Source organism: Electrophorus electricus, chromosome 7 (genome assembly GCF_013358815.1).
Source record: "Electrophorus electricus isolate fEleEle1 chromosome 7, fEleEle1.pri, whole genome shotgun sequence".
Classification (NCBI taxonomy): Eukaryota; Metazoa; Chordata; class Actinopteri; order Gymnotiformes; family Gymnotidae; genus Electrophorus; species Electrophorus electricus.
Window position 1 is genome coordinate 17,253,057 of NC_049541.1, and position 21,277 is coordinate 17,274,333.

General features: G+C 39.1%; 1 protein-coding gene and 1 long non-coding RNA gene across 4 annotated transcripts in view; one reads left to right on the plus strand and one right to left on the minus strand.

The window, feature by feature from the left end:
* On the plus strand, nt 1–1,938 carry LOC113583740. The gene is made up of 3 exons (XR_003411330.2): nt 1–139; nt 1,165–1,227; nt 1,497–1,938. It is a non-coding gene; the product is annotated as an uncharacterized LOC113583740 (long non-coding RNA).
* A 2,000-nt stretch (nt 1,939–3,938) lies between these two features.
* Nucleotides 3,939–21,277, minus strand: part of tmtc2a (transmembrane O-mannosyltransferase targeting cadherins 2a) — a 34,976-nt gene continuing 17,637 nt past the window's right edge. The window contains exons 2-12 of one of the 3 annotated variants that reach the window (XM_027020219.2): nt 19,015–19,606; nt 14,090–14,957; nt 13,864–13,978; nt 13,530–13,615; nt 13,088–13,272; nt 12,290–12,368; nt 10,806–10,927; nt 10,051–10,132; nt 8,787–8,901; nt 7,339–7,402; nt 3,939–5,230 (exon numbers count right to left, since the gene is read on the minus strand). In XM_027020219.2, coding sequence (XP_026876020.2) covers nt 5,051–5,230; nt 7,339–7,402; nt 8,787–8,901; nt 10,051–10,132; nt 10,806–10,927; nt 12,290–12,368; nt 13,088–13,272; nt 13,530–13,615; nt 13,864–13,978; nt 14,090–14,957; nt 19,015–19,606 — 2,488 coding nt within the window. In that variant the 3' untranslated portion in view covers nt 3,939–5,050. Of the gene's footprint in view, nt 5,231–7,338; nt 7,403–8,786; nt 8,902–10,050; nt 10,133–10,805; nt 10,928–12,282; nt 12,369–13,087; nt 13,273–13,529; nt 13,616–13,863; nt 13,979–14,089; nt 14,958–19,014; nt 19,607–21,277 lie in introns of those variants that run through there. The other 2 variants (XR_003411332.2, XM_027020220.2) reach the window with 2 other exon arrangements.

Sequence of the window (21,277 nt, forward strand, 5' to 3'; positions counted from 1 at the left end):
TTGTGCTCAGTCATGTACCCCTTATTGTCTCCCCAGTGGTGAAATACAGCCCCTGCCTGTATCACATCTCCCCTGGACCCACATAGCAGTGGACTTCATCACAGACCTGCCTGCTTCGCAAGGGTACAATGTCATAATGGTAGTGGTTGACAAATTTTCTAAGATGTGTTGTCTCATTCCTTTTTCCCTCCTACCTACTGCTCTAGAAACCACTGAAGCTGTATTTACCTATGTGCATTGTATCTTTGGCCTACCAGAAGAAATCTTGGTTCCCAATTTACATCACAGGTGTGCATGCAGTTTTGAAGAAAGCTTGCCATAACAGTCAACCTCTTGTCAGGTTATTATCCCCAGTCTAATGGTGAGGTTAAATGTGTCAACCAGGGAGTACGAAGGTTCATCCATCAATATTGTGCCTCACAGACTAACTGGCACAAATATCTCCCATGGGCAGAATTTGCACGCAACTCTCTCACCTCTCTCAACTCTCTCACTCTTCCACTCAGCTGAATCAGCTTGAACAAGCTTGTGTTATCTAGTTAGCAGTGTCCCCTTTTGCTCAAATAACCAGTGCCTTTGCTTTAGCCTCTCTTTGGATGCAACATGTGTTTTTGGTAGGTTAAATGGTTATATATGACTAGTCTTAAAGTGTATACAGTATTATCACCTTATTACCTTAACTTCTGACCTGCTGTTTAATTCTATCATGGGTCCGTTTCTACTGCTAACCAGAACAGAGAAGCTGAAAGAAACTGGCTCTGACTGAAAGTGTTAGCTGCTTGGTTTTGAAGTGTTTGGAAAAATGCTGGGTCATTATGGGAAATATAGTTCCTGTAGTGAATTTAGTATATGTAGTGAATTTATGTGGTGTAGATTTGCTCAGCAATCCAGGTTAAAACATAAAGCATTATGTCTTTCCTAATGATAGCCATGATTATAGTGGGGCATGGAGACATTATACTGGGGCACATGCCCCATTAAATAGGGTCTAGTATTGCCCCTGGACTAATGTAAGTTTCTGTATTCTCTGTAAAACTGCAATCAACTGGTCAAATATTGTATTTCTCTCACACCTACCAAGCTCATTTATTATCTATAGGAGGTAGATGCTCATGATTTAATATTTCAAACATGTCTCATGTTTACTCTGTTCACCTCTGACAGAACGTATCAGCTCTGAAGTACAGCATTCTTGTAATGAGGAGGTTGGTGAAGAGCTTCTCTCAGGTAAGGGAGTACATCTCAAAGAGAAATATTATAAATTATAGAAATAATAGTATTCATTAATAATGTTGAATTTTCACAGTTAATGCTATATTGTCATAAACATTACAACTTTTTTAAAAATTCTTTTGGACAGTGTGCTATGGGTGACAGGCGTTGCACCTTGCAGAACTTTGGAGTTTTGGAGATTATTCTGATAAAGAATTATCTTTGGATGCAACATTTCTTTTAAGATAACTTATAAGAAATTCACTTTTTTCTTTTTGCTACAGCAAATTCTGTCAATGAAGAAAAGACAGTATTATGATGCCATCACCTGTAGTGGTCTGATATGTAAGTTTGTTTAATTCATCACTTCACTAAAATTAAAGAGATGATGACTTAAACTAGCTCATTTTATTTGATTTAGGTGACATAGAGACAGAAAACACACCAGAAAATTCTGATGATATCAATCGTGGCCAGGCTCCTGATAGTGTAGCAAGTATGGTGGTAGAGGTGAGAACACAGTGGCAGTTTAGGTGTAGACCATTCTAAATGTTTTCTCTTTACTTGCACATTCCAACTGCACTGCTTAGCATTAATAAAAGATGGGCTGGCCTCTATTTAGCATCTGACACATGATGTATTACAGCATAGTGATAATTTGTGCTGTGAGAATACTGACCAATCTAAAACATTATAGACATGTGCTCAGTGTGCTTTGAAGAATCACCAAATCTAAAAAGCAACAATAATGTATGTTTAAAAAAAATATTTAACTATATTAAATCATCTGTTTAACAATTTGTTTTGTTACATTGCAAGGCATCCTGTATTTAGAACATACAGAAATATCAATTAGCAAAAATCAGTAATAAATTGATATATTTACTCTTGTGATTAGACTATGATAACCTGTTAGACACAGAGGAAAAGCTTCAGTCAGAGAAAACCTCATGAATGAGAGTGCTTTTGCTCAGGAAGTGACATTTGACCTCTTGAAACTCAAACAGTGTTTAGATTACAAATGGTTCAATGTCTTGCTTTACCCTTTTGCCAGAACACATTTTTGAAAATCATTTTAAACATAGAAGCATCATAGAAATACAATATTAACCCTTTTATATACATACATAATGTTGAATTTGGGAGCTTGAAATGGCTGATATGTTATTTGATGCAAGGGCTCATTTATCAGTATTTGGTGCATGTGCTCCCTGGGAATCAAACCCATGACCATGGTGATATTAGCACCATGCTCATAAGATTATTATGGTTTTATACACAGTTAGCCAGCATTTATATTCTGTTTTGTCCTGGTTTTGGTTTGTATAAAGATGCACACCTTACTCTATATAGGCCTACAACAAAGTCATCAGTGTTTGATTCACTACTGAATTCACTACTGAATCCTATAAATATGCACAATAGATACCTTGCCCTGCCTAGACAACAGCCTTGTGAGTAAAAGCTTTGGAATTAATAAAGGATTATTACATTATATAAAACAAATAATGTTCCATTTGTTATCTGGTTTATTACTAGTCTCCCCATAAAGATAGCGAGCTAATTTCACATCCTTAAATTAGATGTCACTTTGTTAGAAAATTGTAATGAAGTGCTGCTACATTCTTGACACAAGGCCAAAATACCCTCCTCTTGTCCATCCTCACATGATCCTACATTCCATGGGCTACAGCTGCAACCCTAAACATGTTTGAAACCTAGTCTCAAGTTAGTAGTATAATACCTTATTTTCTCAGATGATACTGTCCTGAACTTCATAGACATTGTAGCATTAGCAACTATTTTGTTGTTGAACCCATCCACTAGTATAATATTTGAGACACTGAATGTAACTTAACTTCTCACTCTGGCCAATATGTAATCTATGACCATGAGGTAAGGGGTTCAGGTTTCTGGGTTCATGAAATATAGCTGTGGATATATTAATTCAGTAATTCAATAACACCTATTTAGCCACATATTTAAAATTAAACTTTAAAAAAGTTTATCTTCCTGGTAGACCTATTATAGGCAGACCCCTCCCCCAATCGTCATATGCACAAATCCATTTTATTGCCAAACAACTGGTCAGCAATAACCAGTCAGCATTTCGCAACCATAAGTCAGACCTGTATAATTATGGGACACATCAGACATCAGAGACTCATGTTGTTAGACTACTTATCTGTTGAACAGCAAGGGCCACTTCTAGGCTTCTTCTTCCCCTTTTACCCAATCCAAGATAAAGTTTTCTTATGGTTGATTCAGATGCAGCAAGTTGTGCTTCTACTGAAATAACAGCTTTGGAAATGTGTACATACATAACTCTACAATGTGTTATGTGTTTAATAAATGTTGCCTTTATTTTTTTAGTCTGCTTAGAGGGAATCTGTAATAAAAAATAAACATGACTTATTTGGAATTAATTAAGCATATTTCACACACACACACACACACACACACACACACACACACACACACACACACACACACACACACACACACACTCCGTTCCTCTCCTTGGATACAGCGGTGGATACAGCTTTAATGCCACCTGCACAGAACTGAACTAAGCACCGATAAATAACTGACAAACACACACAACTAGATTGGATTAGGATACAGAAACTCTAGTTTTTGACTCGTTTCCTTTTTTATTATCACTCAGAATATACTAAATTAAATCCAGTAACTGCTCAAATAAATGTTAATACCTTGAATGTTTTTTTTTGTCTCACATAAACATCATATCATTGCAGAAATATTTTAAAAAAAAGTTATTTAATAAGAGAACACAAACTTGTTCTTCACAACTGTTTAATTTAAAACTTGCATGCATGGTGCCGTTTTGTTCTAATACATATTTTGTCCACAAGATGGCAGAAAAGCTTTTTTTTTTATTATTTGTTCACTAACTCCACTTTTCACTCTAATTGCCAGCTAAAGTCTCTACTGGTGTTCTATCATGGCTTTGGTGTTTTCCCGTGGTAAAATGGAACATTTCACTTGCCTTAAACGTTGTTATTTAAATTTGCTTTTATTTTATCATCACTTGAATTTAAATATCACTCATCTGCCTCTGTTCTTTATCTGGTCCTTTCAATACTATTTAATGCAACATACATGTTAAGATGCATTTTATTTTGTAGAAATTAAAGTAAATATGAGTGTCCATTCTAGAATAACAGGAACATTTCCAAGCAATTGGCTTGTATTGTTTTATTCTTGTATTTTCATGACAGTCATCCAATAAAATATTAATTTTTAAAAATATAATTACCAAATTATCAGGACACAATGCCCCATAATAAATTACTGCAGAACTAGAATCTATCATGTGTGGCTATTTTTAAACTTAATCTTTCAGTCCAGACATGACTGTATTATAAAAGGTATATAAATGACTTGTTTACCAAGATTCATGTTACAAGCAGTCTGCAGAAACATTTCCCCCAACCTACTGTTCTCAATGCATCAGATCAATTATTACATTTAAATATTTTTCACTTCCAAAATAAAATAAAAAAATCAACTAATGCAATTCCTTCAGCTGTGTATTATTCACAGACGAAGTTCCTGCAAATTAACAACTGATCTTTTCCACTGTTCATCCCTCAGACATAAGGATCTAGTTGGTCAGGTCAAACCTTTGATCAGTTCCCACACAGTAATCAGAACCAAAGTTCTTAAACTGTCAAACTCATGAGCCCAATGGAAGCTTCTTTTGGTCTAAATCCAGTGGTGCTGGTTCTGCTACAAGATCACCAACCTCACCTGCACCGGAGACTCACAAGTCTCAAACTCTCACTACTAACTGTGTGTAGCCATGGGGCTTGTGTCATGACCCCGTACTCCTCAGGCCCTGTTTGTGCATGATGTTCCAGAGTTTGTGCAGGTTGGACTGTGTGATCAGGTCGTCTGGTTTGAGCTGCAGTGCATGGAGGTAGTGGACCTCAGCCTCCTGAAGCTTTCTGTTGAGGTGGAGGATGGCTCCAAGATTCATGAGAGCAGCAGCATACTGAGAGAAATGAGGAAGAGAGAGGGAGAAAAAGATGATAATGAGAGAGAGAGAGAAAAAACATCAAAAAGCCTGGAATTTAAATCAGGTATAGTCTCCTCGTGATGTTAATTTCTTGATGACTGCTGATGAGGTACCAACAAAGGACACCTGTTTTTTTTTTCTTTTCTGAATGGGACTGAATAGCTCTAGTATGTATGATAAATTTTACATCTAGAAATAACTATAACAATGCAGGCTAGAAATGTGGCTTTATCTGACACAGTCAAATATAATGTCATTTAACCCTGATTTTTAAAAAGAAAACTACAGGTCATCATATTAGTTGCCTTCTCCAGTCAGGACTCCTTTTCAGTTACACAGGCATGAACGCATGCTGTAATCCTCTAATACTTAATGTTGATATTACTAGAAGGATAGTTTGTCAAAAATGATTGGTAACCAACAATTCTTCTATTAGTTTCACACCAGAGCTCTGAGACTCCTTTAGCTTGAAAGTGGTGGAATTAAGTACATCAAAATATATTTCCTGGAAATAGATACCCAGATCTTTACACTCCTGATTCAAACTGCATCCAATTCTGAAGTAATTCTGAAGATTTACTGCAGTCTAAAAAAATGACAAAACTTCACTGTGTAGTTGAAAGATGTAAGATTATTTGAATCATATATATATATATATATATATATATATATATATATATATATATATATTGGTTTCCTGGAAAATGAATCCACCAATATTCAATATATATATATATATATATATATATATATATATATATATATATATATATATATATATATATATATTGAATATTGGTGGATTCATTTTCCAGGAAACCAATCCGATACATCACACATCCATCTTGAAAATAGCACAGCAGTGATTTGCAGCAGCGCATGGCATGTGATAGCTGGATTAGATGGCGCATGAATTATACACTGCTGTAGTTTCTGTAGCGTAAAAGCTATTATGTTCATATGCAAATATCCATGCACTTGCACGTGTGTGATGATTTCCATTGCTATCATTTTGATAACCCAGTGCAGCACCGGTGTAGGGAACAGGTTATCTGCCTTCTGGTGAAAGCATTTAAACACTGTTCACTGCCATGGATCCACGATCAATGATGATTTGTTTATTAATCCGTCCCTTAAAAAAATAATGATTCTGGTTTGGCTGTAAAGTACAGGAAGTTCAGGGTCGGGGAAAGGAGAAATCTGACAAACTGAGCCGTAGAGGAGAAAGAATAACCAAGAAAGAAGCACTCTCCCTCTCTAAATTCATTAAGATAAATTTATGAAGTTAATTACTGCATGGCCTTACTATATTGAAATCGCATGAAAAAACAGAAAGATTGCTGTTTGCCATTAGTCTGCTGAGTTTTAAGGTGGATTGGAAATTTTGAATCTGGAGAATAATCTAACTTCAGCTAATTCTGTGCATAGATTTTTATATATTTTTTTGGCAAGAAAGAATAACCATCTTGTAATCACTATCAGATTAAATGTCGACTGGTTTCAACTGAAGAGAGATAGATAGTACAGAAAGCCTCTCTCTGCTCATGTATTGCCTGATGTGTAGCGAGTAGAACAGCGATCTACTGCTGAAATTCACAAGAAGAAAAATTATACGGTCAACATTATATTGATGTGGAATTAAAGTTGCATGCAGTAATGAGAAAAAAAATGCAAATGAGCTATAGTGGAGGAGTCGGTAATTAAGTGAGGCAGTCATACTGAACACAGACAAACAGAGAGAGAGAGAGAGAGAGAGAGAGAGAGAGGAAACATCCCAAAGAAGTCATTTTCCACTTCTGTTTCATATGTTAAAGTATTACTTAGTATATTTATTTGATGAAAACAGCTTCTATGTAGAGCAACATGCAAAACTAATGAATCACCAAACTTGATGAAAATTGTTTCAAAATATGATCTTTAATGCGCCTGGGTAGGTTGGAAAAACTACTGGTATGGCTTTGCGAGGTCATTTAAGGTCAAAATACTTGAGCTGGACACACATTGGATGAACTGTTAAAAAGTGAAGCCCTCCACTATAGTGTAGCTGATGTTTTAATGCTCTACAGCAATGCTGATGTACTTACATTCGGTCTAAGGTCTGCTGCCCTCCTGTAATACTTTTCAGCTGCATCGTTCAGACTGGCCTGTCTGGGGGGAATGTACACACCATGTGTTAAAAACAGAGGTTAAGAATGTTAAGAATATCAGGTTAAGACTAAGAACAATAACTACAGTACTGAAAACCTTGAGCTTGGCATATTGCATAACTGTCATTTGTTAAATCAGTTTCTAAAGCATTTTAACACATCATTTAAAAAAATATTTTTTAATGTCTGTATCTTCTTTACAGTTCTTAACCCAAAACACTGATATTTGCACTGAAGACATGAACTTAAAGAACACCAGGTGATCCCTTCTGTATGCAGTGCATTCTTATATAAATAACTTGAATAATTTTTTTATGGATTAATGGATGCAAATTATCAGCAATTTTTAGCAATTGAATTTTCAAACCATTGACATTAAAGCTGATATAATTGGCTAACCATGGATTTTTATCATGTGCATATTGAACCTTTGCTCAGATATCAGCACAGCAGACCCACCCAACAAAATGTCATTTCTGAAAAAAACTGGACTGACACTAACAGGGATTCTGTCAGGAGACCTGACAGGGATCTATTTCCACTGTTTCAAGGAGTTTTCTCATTCTCAGATGGACACATCAATGAAAACTTAATTACACTACTCTCAAAAAGCTCTGTTACAAGCTTACTAAATTTGACATATGCTAACATATAACGAAGACATTTTACACTACCTGATGCTTTTACCCAAAGAGACTTACAATTATGACTGAGTACAACTTGAGCAATTTAAGCTTAAGGGCCCAACAGTGGCAGGGATTAAACCAGCACTTTCTGATTACTAGTCCAGTACCTTAACCACTGAGCTACCATAGTTTTAATCATCACTGTTTTGTGATCAACACTGACCTTTGTGATCTGTTTTACATCAGGCCCAGTGTCTTGCTAAGCCAGGTGGGCTATGTTCTTCGCCCACTTTGACTTTACCATCTCACATCGCCCAGCCTCTACACAGACATAAGCTATTGCACATCCATCAGCACAAACCATGACAAAGACAGCAACCAATGTGCAAACTACCTGTTTGGTCACATACCTGCTGTACTGGAAGGGCTATGGAACAGAAGAACGACACCTGGTCCCCATGGAACACATCCTGTTCCTTCTACCACTGCTATCACTGCTATCTTTTAACCTTTCATGGTTTATGTATGTTTTGCTGTAGTCTTATCTCTACTATTGTTATCAAGTATCAATGTCCTTGTGTACATACGTCCACCTACCTATTTCATGTTTGACAACAGGACATAAAGGTGTCCTGTTTGTGAGGTGTAAAACACCCTTTGCCTCTCTCTCTGACGGCACTCTAAAAAGGTTCTTAAACCTGTCACATCTCTCAGCGTGCAGTCTCAGACTGTAAAAAGTCATCTCCCTCACAAACACACCTGAGCATATGCGCTGCACTGAACACAACGTCGAACTCGGAGCTGTCCAGGTCAGCTGCTTTCTCTGCCATCTCTGCTGCTTCACTTAAACGAGACTGTTCCAGCAGAAACTGGCCTGAGAAACACAGATGGACAGAGAGAGATTTACTAGTGGACAGTTTGTTTAAACAGGGTTTATATGTACCAGTCTTGATGTCATGAGAATGAAAAGCCTGAAAGGCTGACAGAGGGTTATGACAGAGGCTGAAAAACTTCTGAAAGTGCAACTACTACTGAAAGTAATGTGTAAAGGTGTTTTGTGTGCACACACACACACACACACACACACACACACACACACACACACACACATATATATATATATATATATATATATATATATATATATATATATATATATATATATATATATATATGTGTGTGTGTATGTGTGTGTGTGTGTGTATATGTGTATGTGCATGTATGTGTGCAAGTGCACATATGGGATGCTTGAATGCTAAGTATCCTCGAAGTCAGGAGGGTTGCCATTATACATGCAGCCTCTATAGCTAAACAAATAGACACCTCCCTTCACTAATCACCATGTTCTATAACTCTTATGGCTATAAATTTCAGTCCAATCTGTAACCATGTACATACCCATAAGCACTTTATGTCTTATAAAAACTCCATATATATAGTAAGATAGTAAGATACATCGTTTGTGTTTATATGATATCTATAATGTAATATCTTTCACCAAATTAAAAGCTATGTGATGCACTACCATGAATAACCTACTTAGAAATCCAACTAACCCCATTCTAGTTTAGGTGTCTGATTGCTCTAGGATAACTAACCCAAGTCCTTATCCTCAGTGAGAGCTCACTGAGAGTTCCATCAGAGTTTAGAGATATTTCATAAGGGTATTTATAATAAATAAATAAATAAATAAATTTTAAAAAACCTGCAAAAAGTACTAAAATTTCTAAAGATGCATTTATATACTGTAGACACCATACTATAGTAACACATCATACAGCTCTTCTTTCCTCAAGCCAAGCAAATGTTTGCACCAGTCATAATGCATAGGCCACATAATTATAACAATACAACCCTATTCCCATTATGGATAAACTGCTATTTGCAGTATTGGCTCAGGCAGAGAAAGGCTAAGTCTTATTAAGATCTTATTAACAGGTTATTAACATCTTATAGATAATTAGAAGGGAAGAAAAAGTACACAAAAGAACACAGAGACAAAGGAGTAATGGGTTTGACCTACCATAGTGCATGTAGCAATTTCCCCTGGTGGGCTCAAGGTCTATGGCCTTCAGGAAATACTGCTCTGCGTCTGCTGTCTGGCCCTGTTAATGAGAACATCATCCAAGGATTCACACCACAGCTGCACCACAGCAGATGACACCAAGTCAAGTTCAAAATTCCCTGAATCAAGTCACACCTATTTAACTTTGTCAGCCAAAACCACCCACTGAATGTGGGAATGAGATTTGAGGGTAAAACCACCCACTGAATGTGAGAATGAAATACTATGTGCTAAAGGTGTGTGTGTATATATGTGTGTGTGTGTGTGTGTGTGTGTGTGTGTGTGTGTGTGTGCCTACCTTGTGTGTGTGTGTGTGTATATATATGTGTGTGTGTGTGTGTGTGTGCCTACCTTGTGTGTGTGTCTACCTTTGCTGTGCTGCTATGAGCTTGTGCTGCTATGAGCTTATAAGGTAACAGCAACAATGGTCAAGTTTTCACACTTTCATTTTTAAACTGCTGAGCTGAAATTGTTCCACCATCCAAAAATTTGAATTTACTTAGAGATTTGTTTCCATGCACTTTGTTATGAAATCTGAAGCTCATAAATAGTCTTTTACCCTGCTCCTTTTGAAGTTTAGCAAATGAAGTAATGATTAATAAATGTAACCATAGCAATCCAAGTGACCTAAATCCATTTAAAAGGCAGTCAACCCCCAAATACACCACAGTTTAGAGAAGACTAAAATCTAAGAAGACCACAAGCTAACTCACCATGATTGACAGCAGCTTGCCATAGGTCAAATGGGCTGGGACATGGTCGGGTTTGGCCTTAAGCGACTCTCTGTACCAATACCCAGCCTCTTCAAGCTTGTTCAGCCTCATATAAGCCTCACCTGAGAGGGGTTACACCAAAATTCAAAAGTGAAACATATGGAAATATACCCATTCTTGTAATTCAGACTTCCAGGTATGCAGGTCTTCATGATCTCACATACATTTCAGTCTCACATGAGAATGCAAAGAGTGAATTCGTTAACTGTGAAGTACACGATGGCACCACTAAATTACAGTGCATTTTTTAAACAGTGTGTCTGCTGGAAAGCAATTAACAATAAGCTGTATACTGAGCCAGTACTTGACACTGTGTGGCCTAGGTCTGGGGTCACAGTTCAGACTTTAGAACATGCTTTTCCCTAACTGCATTTTAAACTGACCTTTGGATTGAGAAATGTAGCTCCCTTACACCTCACCTATAGGTGTCTTCCCCAAAGGTTCAAACATCATACTGAAGCCAAATAAAAAACATACTCCATTCCATCTCTCCACTATTAGAACAGACACTATTTCCCCCTTCTTTTTCTTGTTCTTATTTACCTTACTGTCATGGCTACTGTGGCCACTGTGAATGTTCACCTGCTATCTAAGTCTTTTCTGTTGCATATCAGCCATGAATCTGGGACACTGACATCCTTTAACACACGTGTAGCCGATGTCCATCTTTTCCAGCTACCACTCATTCAGTGTCATAGGGCAGACGTTGAAGGTGAGTGTTAACTAGCACACTCTCTATTCATAATACTGCAGATGCCTACAAATGCCACTCAGTTACAGCTAAATTCTACAGGTTTGCATGTACACCACAAAGGTGAACAGAATTTCTTCAAGTAGTGTTGTCCATGTTCCTTGATCAACATGTCTATTAACCAATCACTGACCTCTGATCAGTATGTGTTTGATGTGTACTCCTCTGACCACTAAGCCATTTAAAAAATTCTCCCACCTCCACATTTTTGTTCATAAAATTCTTTAGATATATTGAAAATATTAAAAAAGTGAACATGTCAAATTTGAGTCTTTTATTTTAAATTACCATTCTTAATTGGGTAGGTTTTATATAAAGCTGAGTGAGCAGTTCTCATCTTATTTATGACAATCCAGAATTCCAGAATTGTTTGGAATCATCATTGTCTTGATCTCAGACCAGTCACTTGTGTTGATCCAGGACCATTACTAATCATGTGTTTGCCACTGCACAAGCTAATGCAGATAGCTAGCTACAGATACATGAATGCCCAGAATGCCAAGTAATTCTGGACCATTTCTAGTAGTAAAAGATGTTCCCACAATTTAAAAGACTGCTGACATTTTCAAATGTAGTAAAACACATAGACAAGCAGACAAAAAATGTTATGAGGTTTTCTTAGAATAGTGGCAATGCCATACTTAGAAAGAAACATGCTCAGCTTACCACTCACCCATCATGTTGTAAAGGCTCTGAGGGGCAAACTGGTGAGGCATCTTCTTCACAGCTTCTTTATACATGGACAGGGCCTCCTGTGGAGTCCACAAGAGTGGAATATAAGAGAAGTGGCTAGAGCCAAGCTATGGCAATGCAGTCCATAGCAGTCTAGGCCACTGAACTCAGCAAGACAAATGTGATTGCATATTACTACATGTAGTCACTTTGTCCTCCATGACTTAAGAGTTCTTGAATAATATAGGATAGGCCTTACAAGTACAGATACATATTCATGGTTGGCAACCTAAGTTGGCTTCTTAGGTTCAGAAGATAGATCAGCAGACATCCATATTGAGAGTTGTGCTGAGCAGGTGCTTAACATTTTTATGAATAGTAAAATTCTGAGGTGGCAAGATGTTTCTTGTGTGGAGTTTCGGGAACATGTTTCTTAGTTATGTCCAAACCACCCCTCTAAAATAATCACTTTCCTTTACACCTAAAGAAGTCTGCAATATAAAATTTGTCTTAGTTTTTTCCAGTCTGAGATGCAATCACTTTCATTGTCTTCCAGCCTATAAAACAGCACTTATTACCACAGCAATGTTCAGCAGGTGTGAGGGATTCTCACCAACAAGGTCACCAACACACCTCAAACTTCAAGAGGAAAAAAATGGGCATCTTTTCAAACCTGAGTAGAATCTTAAGTCAATTTAGAGACTGAGACCACAGTGTATTCCCTATAACACTGTTAAACTAATCAAGATATCTGAGCCAGTCTCATCTTGTTGGTTCTCAAACCCAGACTGCACAGTACCTCCTGCTGGCCCTGTTCGTGTAGCAGCTTGCCCAGATTGTACAAGCAGCTAGTGACTGAGCTTTTGTGAGCATGGGGGTCCTTCAGATTCTCATCCGGGATGTCTGCACAGGTCTGAAATGTGTGCTTGGCCTCGTCCACGCTGCCTTGAGACACTAGAATAATACCAGTGTTCAAATATGCAGCTGTTAAGGAGACAGAAGATGCAAGAAAAAAAGTGAAGAGCCTGATGGAATTAAAATACGAAGTGTTTACTTAGTCAGCACACTTAAAAAGACTTTGATTCATTCATCTGTAAATCCTTATACATTATCACTAGTACAGCTTAGATGCAAGCTAATTAAAATCAGACCATGAAATGTAAGTCAATTGAAATGAAAGAGTAAGTTCAGTAACAATCTCTATTGTGGGTTTAATAAGAGAGACAGAGTTTGGATCTTACAGGCCAGGGTTGGTCTGCTCCCGATGGCCAGCTTATAATAATGAAGAGCTTCAGAGAAGCGATCATTCTCCTGCAGCAGCAGACCTCTGAGTCAGGGATGAAGGACAAGTGATGAGATGGACTGTTAAGGTGTGTGGACTGTTTAAAAGCTGAATAGTGTGGGTTACTGCACCACTTTAAAGGTAAGCAACAGGAGCCCATGCCTCCACTCTCCAAGACCAGCTAATCAGGCTTGAAGAAATAGCAGTCTCACAATTTGGCAGGGACACAGGAGAAATCACTTTTTCAAAATGGGTTTCAAAATGATTGATAGGATGGTAAGACAGAAACTCACAAGTTGTAAAGCATGTCAGCCATGTTGCCACGGTAATACAGGGCATTTCTGTATGCTTCCTCTGCCTCTAGCATCTTACCTTGGTTCTTCAAGACATTGCCAAGGTTACCCCAAGCTGAGTGACAGAAATGTTGCTTAATTATTTCTAGAAAATGTGTATCCTTTTCACAACTTTTGAAAAAATTAATATCAAAATCTTAACATCAAAACCACAGTTCTGTCATACCTTTAGCGGGGTTGACAGTGATGCCAGACCTGTAGAGCGAGTCCTCATTCTGCCAGTCTTGGTTTCTGTGCACCGTTCTGAGGCTATAGAGCAGGAGCAGCCCAGCAGTACAGCCCAGCAATAGCGTCCTGGAGCTCCTCTGCCTTGCTCGTACACACAGGGTCCTCAGCCCCAGCACCACCAGCAGACAGAAGCCCATGCTGGGGATGTAGAGCACCCTCTCAGCCACCACAAAGCCGACGTAGAAGAACATGTTGGTGGCAGGCAGGAAGGGCAAAGCCAGCAAGCCCAGGGAGAAGACCACCATGTTTTCTTTGGATGGCAAAGATGCATGAGTGGAAGTGGGGACGTGTCTGGAATACCCATTCTGGGTATTCTCAGGAAATTCTACTGGAGTGAAGCCATTGTGGTGGTGACTGCTGTCATGGTGATGATTGCTGTCAAGGTGATGGAGACTGTGGCCATTAGTCAGGACCTTTCCATTGGTGACATGGGATTTTGCATTGGTCTTATGGAATGTGGTAGAATCCTTGCTTCTCAGGCCAAACCACGCAAGTAGCACAAAAACTGTATAGAATACAACTGAGCAGAAGTTCCTCTGATCACAAACAGTTCTGAGCAGGGGTATGGCCTCCATGGACCAATCAAAGCTGAGAGTGTGAGGGCAGAGGAGGAGCCAGGCATTGACTGCTGGAAGGTAGAGGAAAGTAAGTGTTCTAGTGAGGAAGTGAGATGAATCAGCTGCCGGGTTGTCAGAGTTGGAGAAGTTTGGCGGTTTGTTTCCCATCCAGTATAGCCGAGCTGCTAACAGGACCATCCCCCAACCAGCTAGCCAAGCCAGACTTACCAACAGTCCTACGTTTCTCTTCTGGAAAACAAGGAGAGGAGCAGACACATATTAGATGTATATACTAGTTCTACATTATTGTGTTAAAACTTAAAAACAGTTATCTTAGAACAAGCTTCTCCACTCAGACTGAGCTGCTGATTCACTCAACAGTTTGCACTTCAATTTACTTCAGATTCACTCTCCAATATAATTTTGAACTAGTTTCAGGCACTTTCATGAAGAACCTTAAGGTTTCTTTCCCAAATATGACAATGTGGTTGGATCAATTTGGAAAAAACAAGTGAAACTTGCTCTACATTGTTGGCAAAGCTGATGTGCAATTTTCCCCCAAATAGCCAGGAATAACAGTCTATTTCTTAAGAAAATACATGTTATATTTTAAAATAAATACATTTTACATTTGTTTAACACAAAAGTGATTCAACCTGCAGTTCAAACTATGAAACTATCAAAATAAATTCTGTGCCCTGGAACTTGATCTTTTTCTAAAAGTGAAACATTTTGTGGTCTTTTGAGGATATATCAATTTAAATAGGCTTTGTTGCACTTTTATTTTAGCACTTAAGCACTGTATTGCTAAAATATTGCTAAATAGGAGCTTCTGCACTTCTGACCATTTAGACTTTGATTATTTACTTTTCTTAGATGAAGCCACACACAACTCCTTAAACATTTACTTTACCCAAATAAAAGCCTACTAAACACAAATAAAGTGTCTACTTTTATGCATAGCCACTGGACTGTGCTTAACCTTTAGTATTTTTATTATCATGTTTTTTATATTTTATTTCTTATGCAAAACATCACCCAAATTAAAAGATACAGGTACATTAAAAGAAAGTCATTTTTGGTATTGCTCTGATGCAAAAGATTCAGAGGATCAAATTCTCTCCATTTTGCCTGACAAAGATTTCTGTTCCAGGTCCCCCCCCCCCCCCCCCCCCCACCACACACACACACACACATACAAATAAACAAACAAAAATCAGTGTAATAAGAGCACAAACAAAATTCACAGTTGCAAACAACCAAGTCCAACCCAGTGTGCGGAGGTACTGTTGTGGAGAACTGAGGCAATTTCCTATTTCCTCTCCATAAGTGGAGACACAAAGGATCAAGCACACAGAGCAGTTATGAGCATGGGGCAGCAGAGCTCTTCACTAATGCACAAGTGAGGGAGGGAGTGGCTAACTTCCTCTCTTGGTCAGCTCCCTTAATTTCTGCGTCACTATATCGCACATAGCTCATATCGAACTGCAGGAGGATCCACTCACATTGCATGTCTTGCACTTGCATACTATCTTTCAGTATACTAGTACTCATGTTGATGAGTAGTCAATGTCAGGGAGGGAAGGATCAGTTCCAAACCTCGTTTTAGGGTGATCAATAGCTTTGAACAAAGCAGTAGGCACAATGTTATGCCAAAGTGAGGGGGCTATACACACACACACACACACACACACACACACATACACACATACACACACACATACACACACACATACACACATACACACACACACACTAGGTGCTGACAGAACAACAAAAGCAAGACAACAGGAATTAGTTCAGGTTTGGACTGCACAATTCCTTTGTAACTTACAAAACTATTCAATTTAACACTGATTATGTTTATTCCAATATTCTCTCATTTATCAAATAAAATACATGCATTATTCAGAACTAACCTAAAATCACTTTTCAAAGTCATAAATTTGACTTCAGTTCTGTCCATGGACATTTTAAATAAGCATTTATATGCATATGCATTTATATTCATAAGCATTTATTATGCAAATGTATGTATCCTCACAAACACTGATTCAGTTTTAAAACATGAAAGTCCAAGCAGATGCAAACTCCCAGACACAGCTTACAACTGGACTGGCCAGCTCTGCTATTTACCAAGCACAGGGAGTTGATTTATTTCACGGCTGAAAGTCCCATTACAGGGTAACTGGCACATCGTTAATCATGCCATCTACTACCTATCTACACTAATCTCCTTAACCAAACATCACTGAGACAAATAAGTATATATTCTGCCACCATGTAACTAAAACAGCTGATTCACTTGTTTTCTTTATTCTGCTTTCGGAAAAAAATAACAAGAGATGAGAAAAACACTGCCAACTTGACTGTACTGCAGTAGTGCTAGTACTCTTCCAAAGATCAGAATGCATTTGATATAATTACCCTGGATTCTATCTCATTGCAATCCTATTAAATGGCTGATGAGATGAAAAATTGCCCTCTGTCCACGCCACATGCTTGGGCGGCCAGACCAATAATCAGGGCATCGGTTTAGACTCTGATCAAATGAAAGTAGGTCTAATATTAAGGGCCCATATATTCACGGAGAATATTAATGAATCAAACCAATTTTTCTCCTACTTCTCCTTCTACATGCACACCCCTGTGATTGCAAAGATAAACATGGCATGTGTTATTGTCCTGTGTTGTTCAAAAAGCCATTACCAATAACAACCTAATCAACAGTGCCAGCAGAGAAAGATTGAGAAGGAGAGAAAAAAGAGAGAAAGAGAGAGGAAGTGAGAACATGTTTTCCCTTCCTCAATGTTACCTCTCGTTCCTCCAGTGTTTGTGTTCCCATACTCTCCAGGCTGCCCAGAAAGCTCTAATCTAACACATGATAGTCCATGCTATAAGACGGGGCATGGACCTCAAGTCTACTCCACCCATGGGTACATAGGAGGAGATGGGTAAAATGGGCATGATAAAAGCTCCATATGTGTTGGCACCATGTGCAGGGTTGGCATGTGTTTGCAGAGCTTGGCCTGGTCCGAGTGTCTGTGGCCCATTGTGTGGAACAGGGTGGGAGCCCCTGCCAAAACACCAGGTTTAAACTCAACAGATAAACCCAGGGGGAGCATGCTAAACTGGCAGGCTATGGCAGTACTCCAAGTACACCCAGAGGTCCTCAGGGAGGCCAAAGATTACCAGAGAAAATAAAACAGTTGTATTTCATATCATAATTTTTGCTACACTTAATTTGCTCATGGAAAATGGTAATTTCTTGTTATTTTGCATAATCATTTATGATTCCAGATGTTAAATTAGCCTGTCTGCTATTTTTTCTCTATATGTATCCTTTATAGTTATGGCTGCTATGGAGCCCCTGAATAAGAGCGATGAGTTTAAGTGGAATAAACTCAAATCTAAACAATGCACTTTGGTTTGTTTGGGAAACAAGAGTTGTAACTGGTCTGAGAAGAGATGCTAAGGGTATCTGTTTATAGTATGAAGGTCAATGGTAATGGCTCATACACATACAACAGCACTGTTTGGCCACAACGTGTGTGTATTCCCTCTCCGTTTAGCCAGTGAGGAAAGGGAGGAAAACCAGAGCTCTGCTCATTTTCTGGTTAACCAGCTGTGGATATACACCAAACGTTTTTCAAATTACATGCCTAATGAAAAACAAACACATACACACACACACACACACACACACACACACACACACACACACACACACACACACCTCAAGGTAGATAAAAGGAAGTGCATCAGGCTATTGCTGACCAAGTCATCCCCAAGGGAGGGGAAGAGGAAATTGGATGCAAAAAAAAACATTAGAAGCACATTCTCACACACACACACACACACACACACACACACATACACAACACACACAATCTTTGGAAGAGAGACAAGGAAGGGCAAACTGGAAAACTGGTTTTCCTCAACAGAGACCTTCATGCTGCTTGTTGGATTAGTGCCCAAGACACAGTAACAGGCCAAAAAATGCATACTACAGACCACAGCCAGTGTAAAACAACATGTGTTTACTAAATATCATATATATCTCAGGTCTGGATGGCCTTTTCCAGTTCTTGCATGGTATTGCTACTCCTCGTTATCTTAAATCATTAAGTCCTACATTCTGAGATAGGGGTAGTCCAATTTGCACTTTTGACACTGCTCCACAAAACCAAAACCAAAACCAAGAACCTGAGTTTATGTACTGAGGAGCCTTAATCGTAAACAAGGGCCTGTCTGTCAGATATTCATAAGCAGAGCCCCATGCTAAGGTTTTAAGAACCCCACTCACCTTAAAGAAAAGCAGCAGCACCTGCTGCAAGCGCATGCGGTGAACCACGCAGACATCGTAAACGGCCGACACGGCCAGGACAGTCACTCCCTGCTCCTTCCACAGCATGGCTGCTGCCGCAGCAACCAGGCTACCGGCAAGCCATGCCCATGCCCTCCACTTGGCCCGATGAGAACGCCCAGCGCCAGGGCGGAGACGACAATGACGGGTGTAGCAGAGCAGAGAGAGCAGGAAACACAATCCAGCGCCCACGTCTGCTCGACCCACCAGGCCTGCCACTGCCTCTGTGTGGACGGGGTGGGAGGCAAAGAGGAGTCCCGCCAGCAGGCTCCACGGGCCGGTGCCAAACAGGGGCCGACAGAGTGTAGTGAAGAGGGAAGTGACGCAGCAGTGCAGGCCCACATTGAGCAGGTGGTAGCCCCAGGGCTCCAGGCCGCCCAGGGCATAGTTGAAGCGGAAGGAGAGTGTGCAGAGGGGCCGGAAGGACTTGTGGCTGCCGCTGTGCGTGAGGAGGGTGCCCCAGAAGTCATTGTACAGGATGTTCATCCAAGGCGTCTCAGGCAAGAGGTCCTGGTTGGTTTTGATAGCCCGGCTTATGTAGGGAGAGAAAGGTAAGAGAAGGTGAAGGAAAGAAAGAGGGCAATTAATTAATCAATGATGTACACAGACACAGTACACAGTGCTGTATGACAAATAGCACATGCATACACACACAATGTAGGCTCTTCCACTCATTTCAGCTCACACAAGCACATGTACACACACACACACACACACACACACACACACACACATAAGCACAGAGCACCAGGTGGAGAATAGTTCCCAGGTCACATCATTAACACATAGTTAGGCATTACGGAAGGAAGAGCCTGACTCAAACAACTCCCCAAGGTCTGTGTTATCAGCTCCAGATGAGAGCTTCACACAGCCAACAACTTTACAACCTCACATCTTCAACAAACATTTACTACTACATCCATTTGCCTGTTAAACATCATTAGCACATGTAGTCATAGTGACACTGCTTATCAGTGCACCTTTATAGATTCCAGCAATCTCTAGTCATCTTATAAAATCTTATCAAATTCTCTTCTTTATTTACTCAAAAGTTGATCTTGCACAAATTACCATATAGTCATAATAATTTAGCTTAGGCTTGTGGTCTTCGAGAACTGTGTATGGAGTGATGGACTTATATTGGAGCTGGGGTCAATGAGGACTATGCCTGGAACAATGGCTTTATGTCAAAGCTTGTGACACCTGAACACTTTATTATACAGCTCCGGAAGAAAAGGGGTCACCCTGGGAGTCAAGACCAGTCCTCACTTCTTAAAGGACTTGGCCAGACACACACACACACACACACAAAAGGTGTATTATAAATTACTACATATGGTAGTTTTTCTCTCAGGTAAAACCTGTTTAATGTAGTGGATACTGGCCATGCTGGTTGATGTGGTCAATGAAATATGCATTCTTTTAGAGATCAGTATTAAAACAACATCATGAGCTGGTCAGTGGCCAAGACAGAACTTCCTCTACATTACAGTAATTAAGGAAGGAGGAATAAGAAACTATTGTGTTTGTATTACAGTCCATTTAGTAAATTAATTCATAAAACACTTCTATTTACCCCCTTATTAAAAAAAGAGCATGAGTATAATGATCAGGGTCTCACACATAGCAGTTACACAAGCCAAGTATAGTTAAGAAATGTGGATATACAACAGGTCAAATGTAAGGTAAAGTACCATATTGCTATTATGTTCCATAGTTTCATAGTTCTAACAGCTTTCCACACAGTCAAATTGCTGGGTTTTGCTCTTCAGGCATCTGTTGCTGAGTGGGTGTTCCTCCCCACACACAGTTAAATAATCCCATCACTGGGCTACTGTCATGGCCCGACAACAGGACAATCCCTGTACTTTGTTAATGTATTCACCAGTTGAATGTATTCTTTTAATTTGTGATCAGCAAGGATGTGGGAGGAGAGCTTTTGCATATTTAAATTGAAATAAATTCCACAGGGTAGGATGGACAGAGAAAGAAACCCAGCCCGAACAACAAGGGGAATGAACTCTGCAATTACAATTTTCAAAAAAATATAGAAACAAAGACTGAATGGTAAAAACATAATTGACTAAGGTGAAATTTACCAATAAGCTGTACATAGAGATAAGATCTGAACCAGAGGAAATCCTGCACAACAGCTCAAAACTGCAGTAGCATTCAGCTTCTTAATTGGAACCAAGAGGCAAAA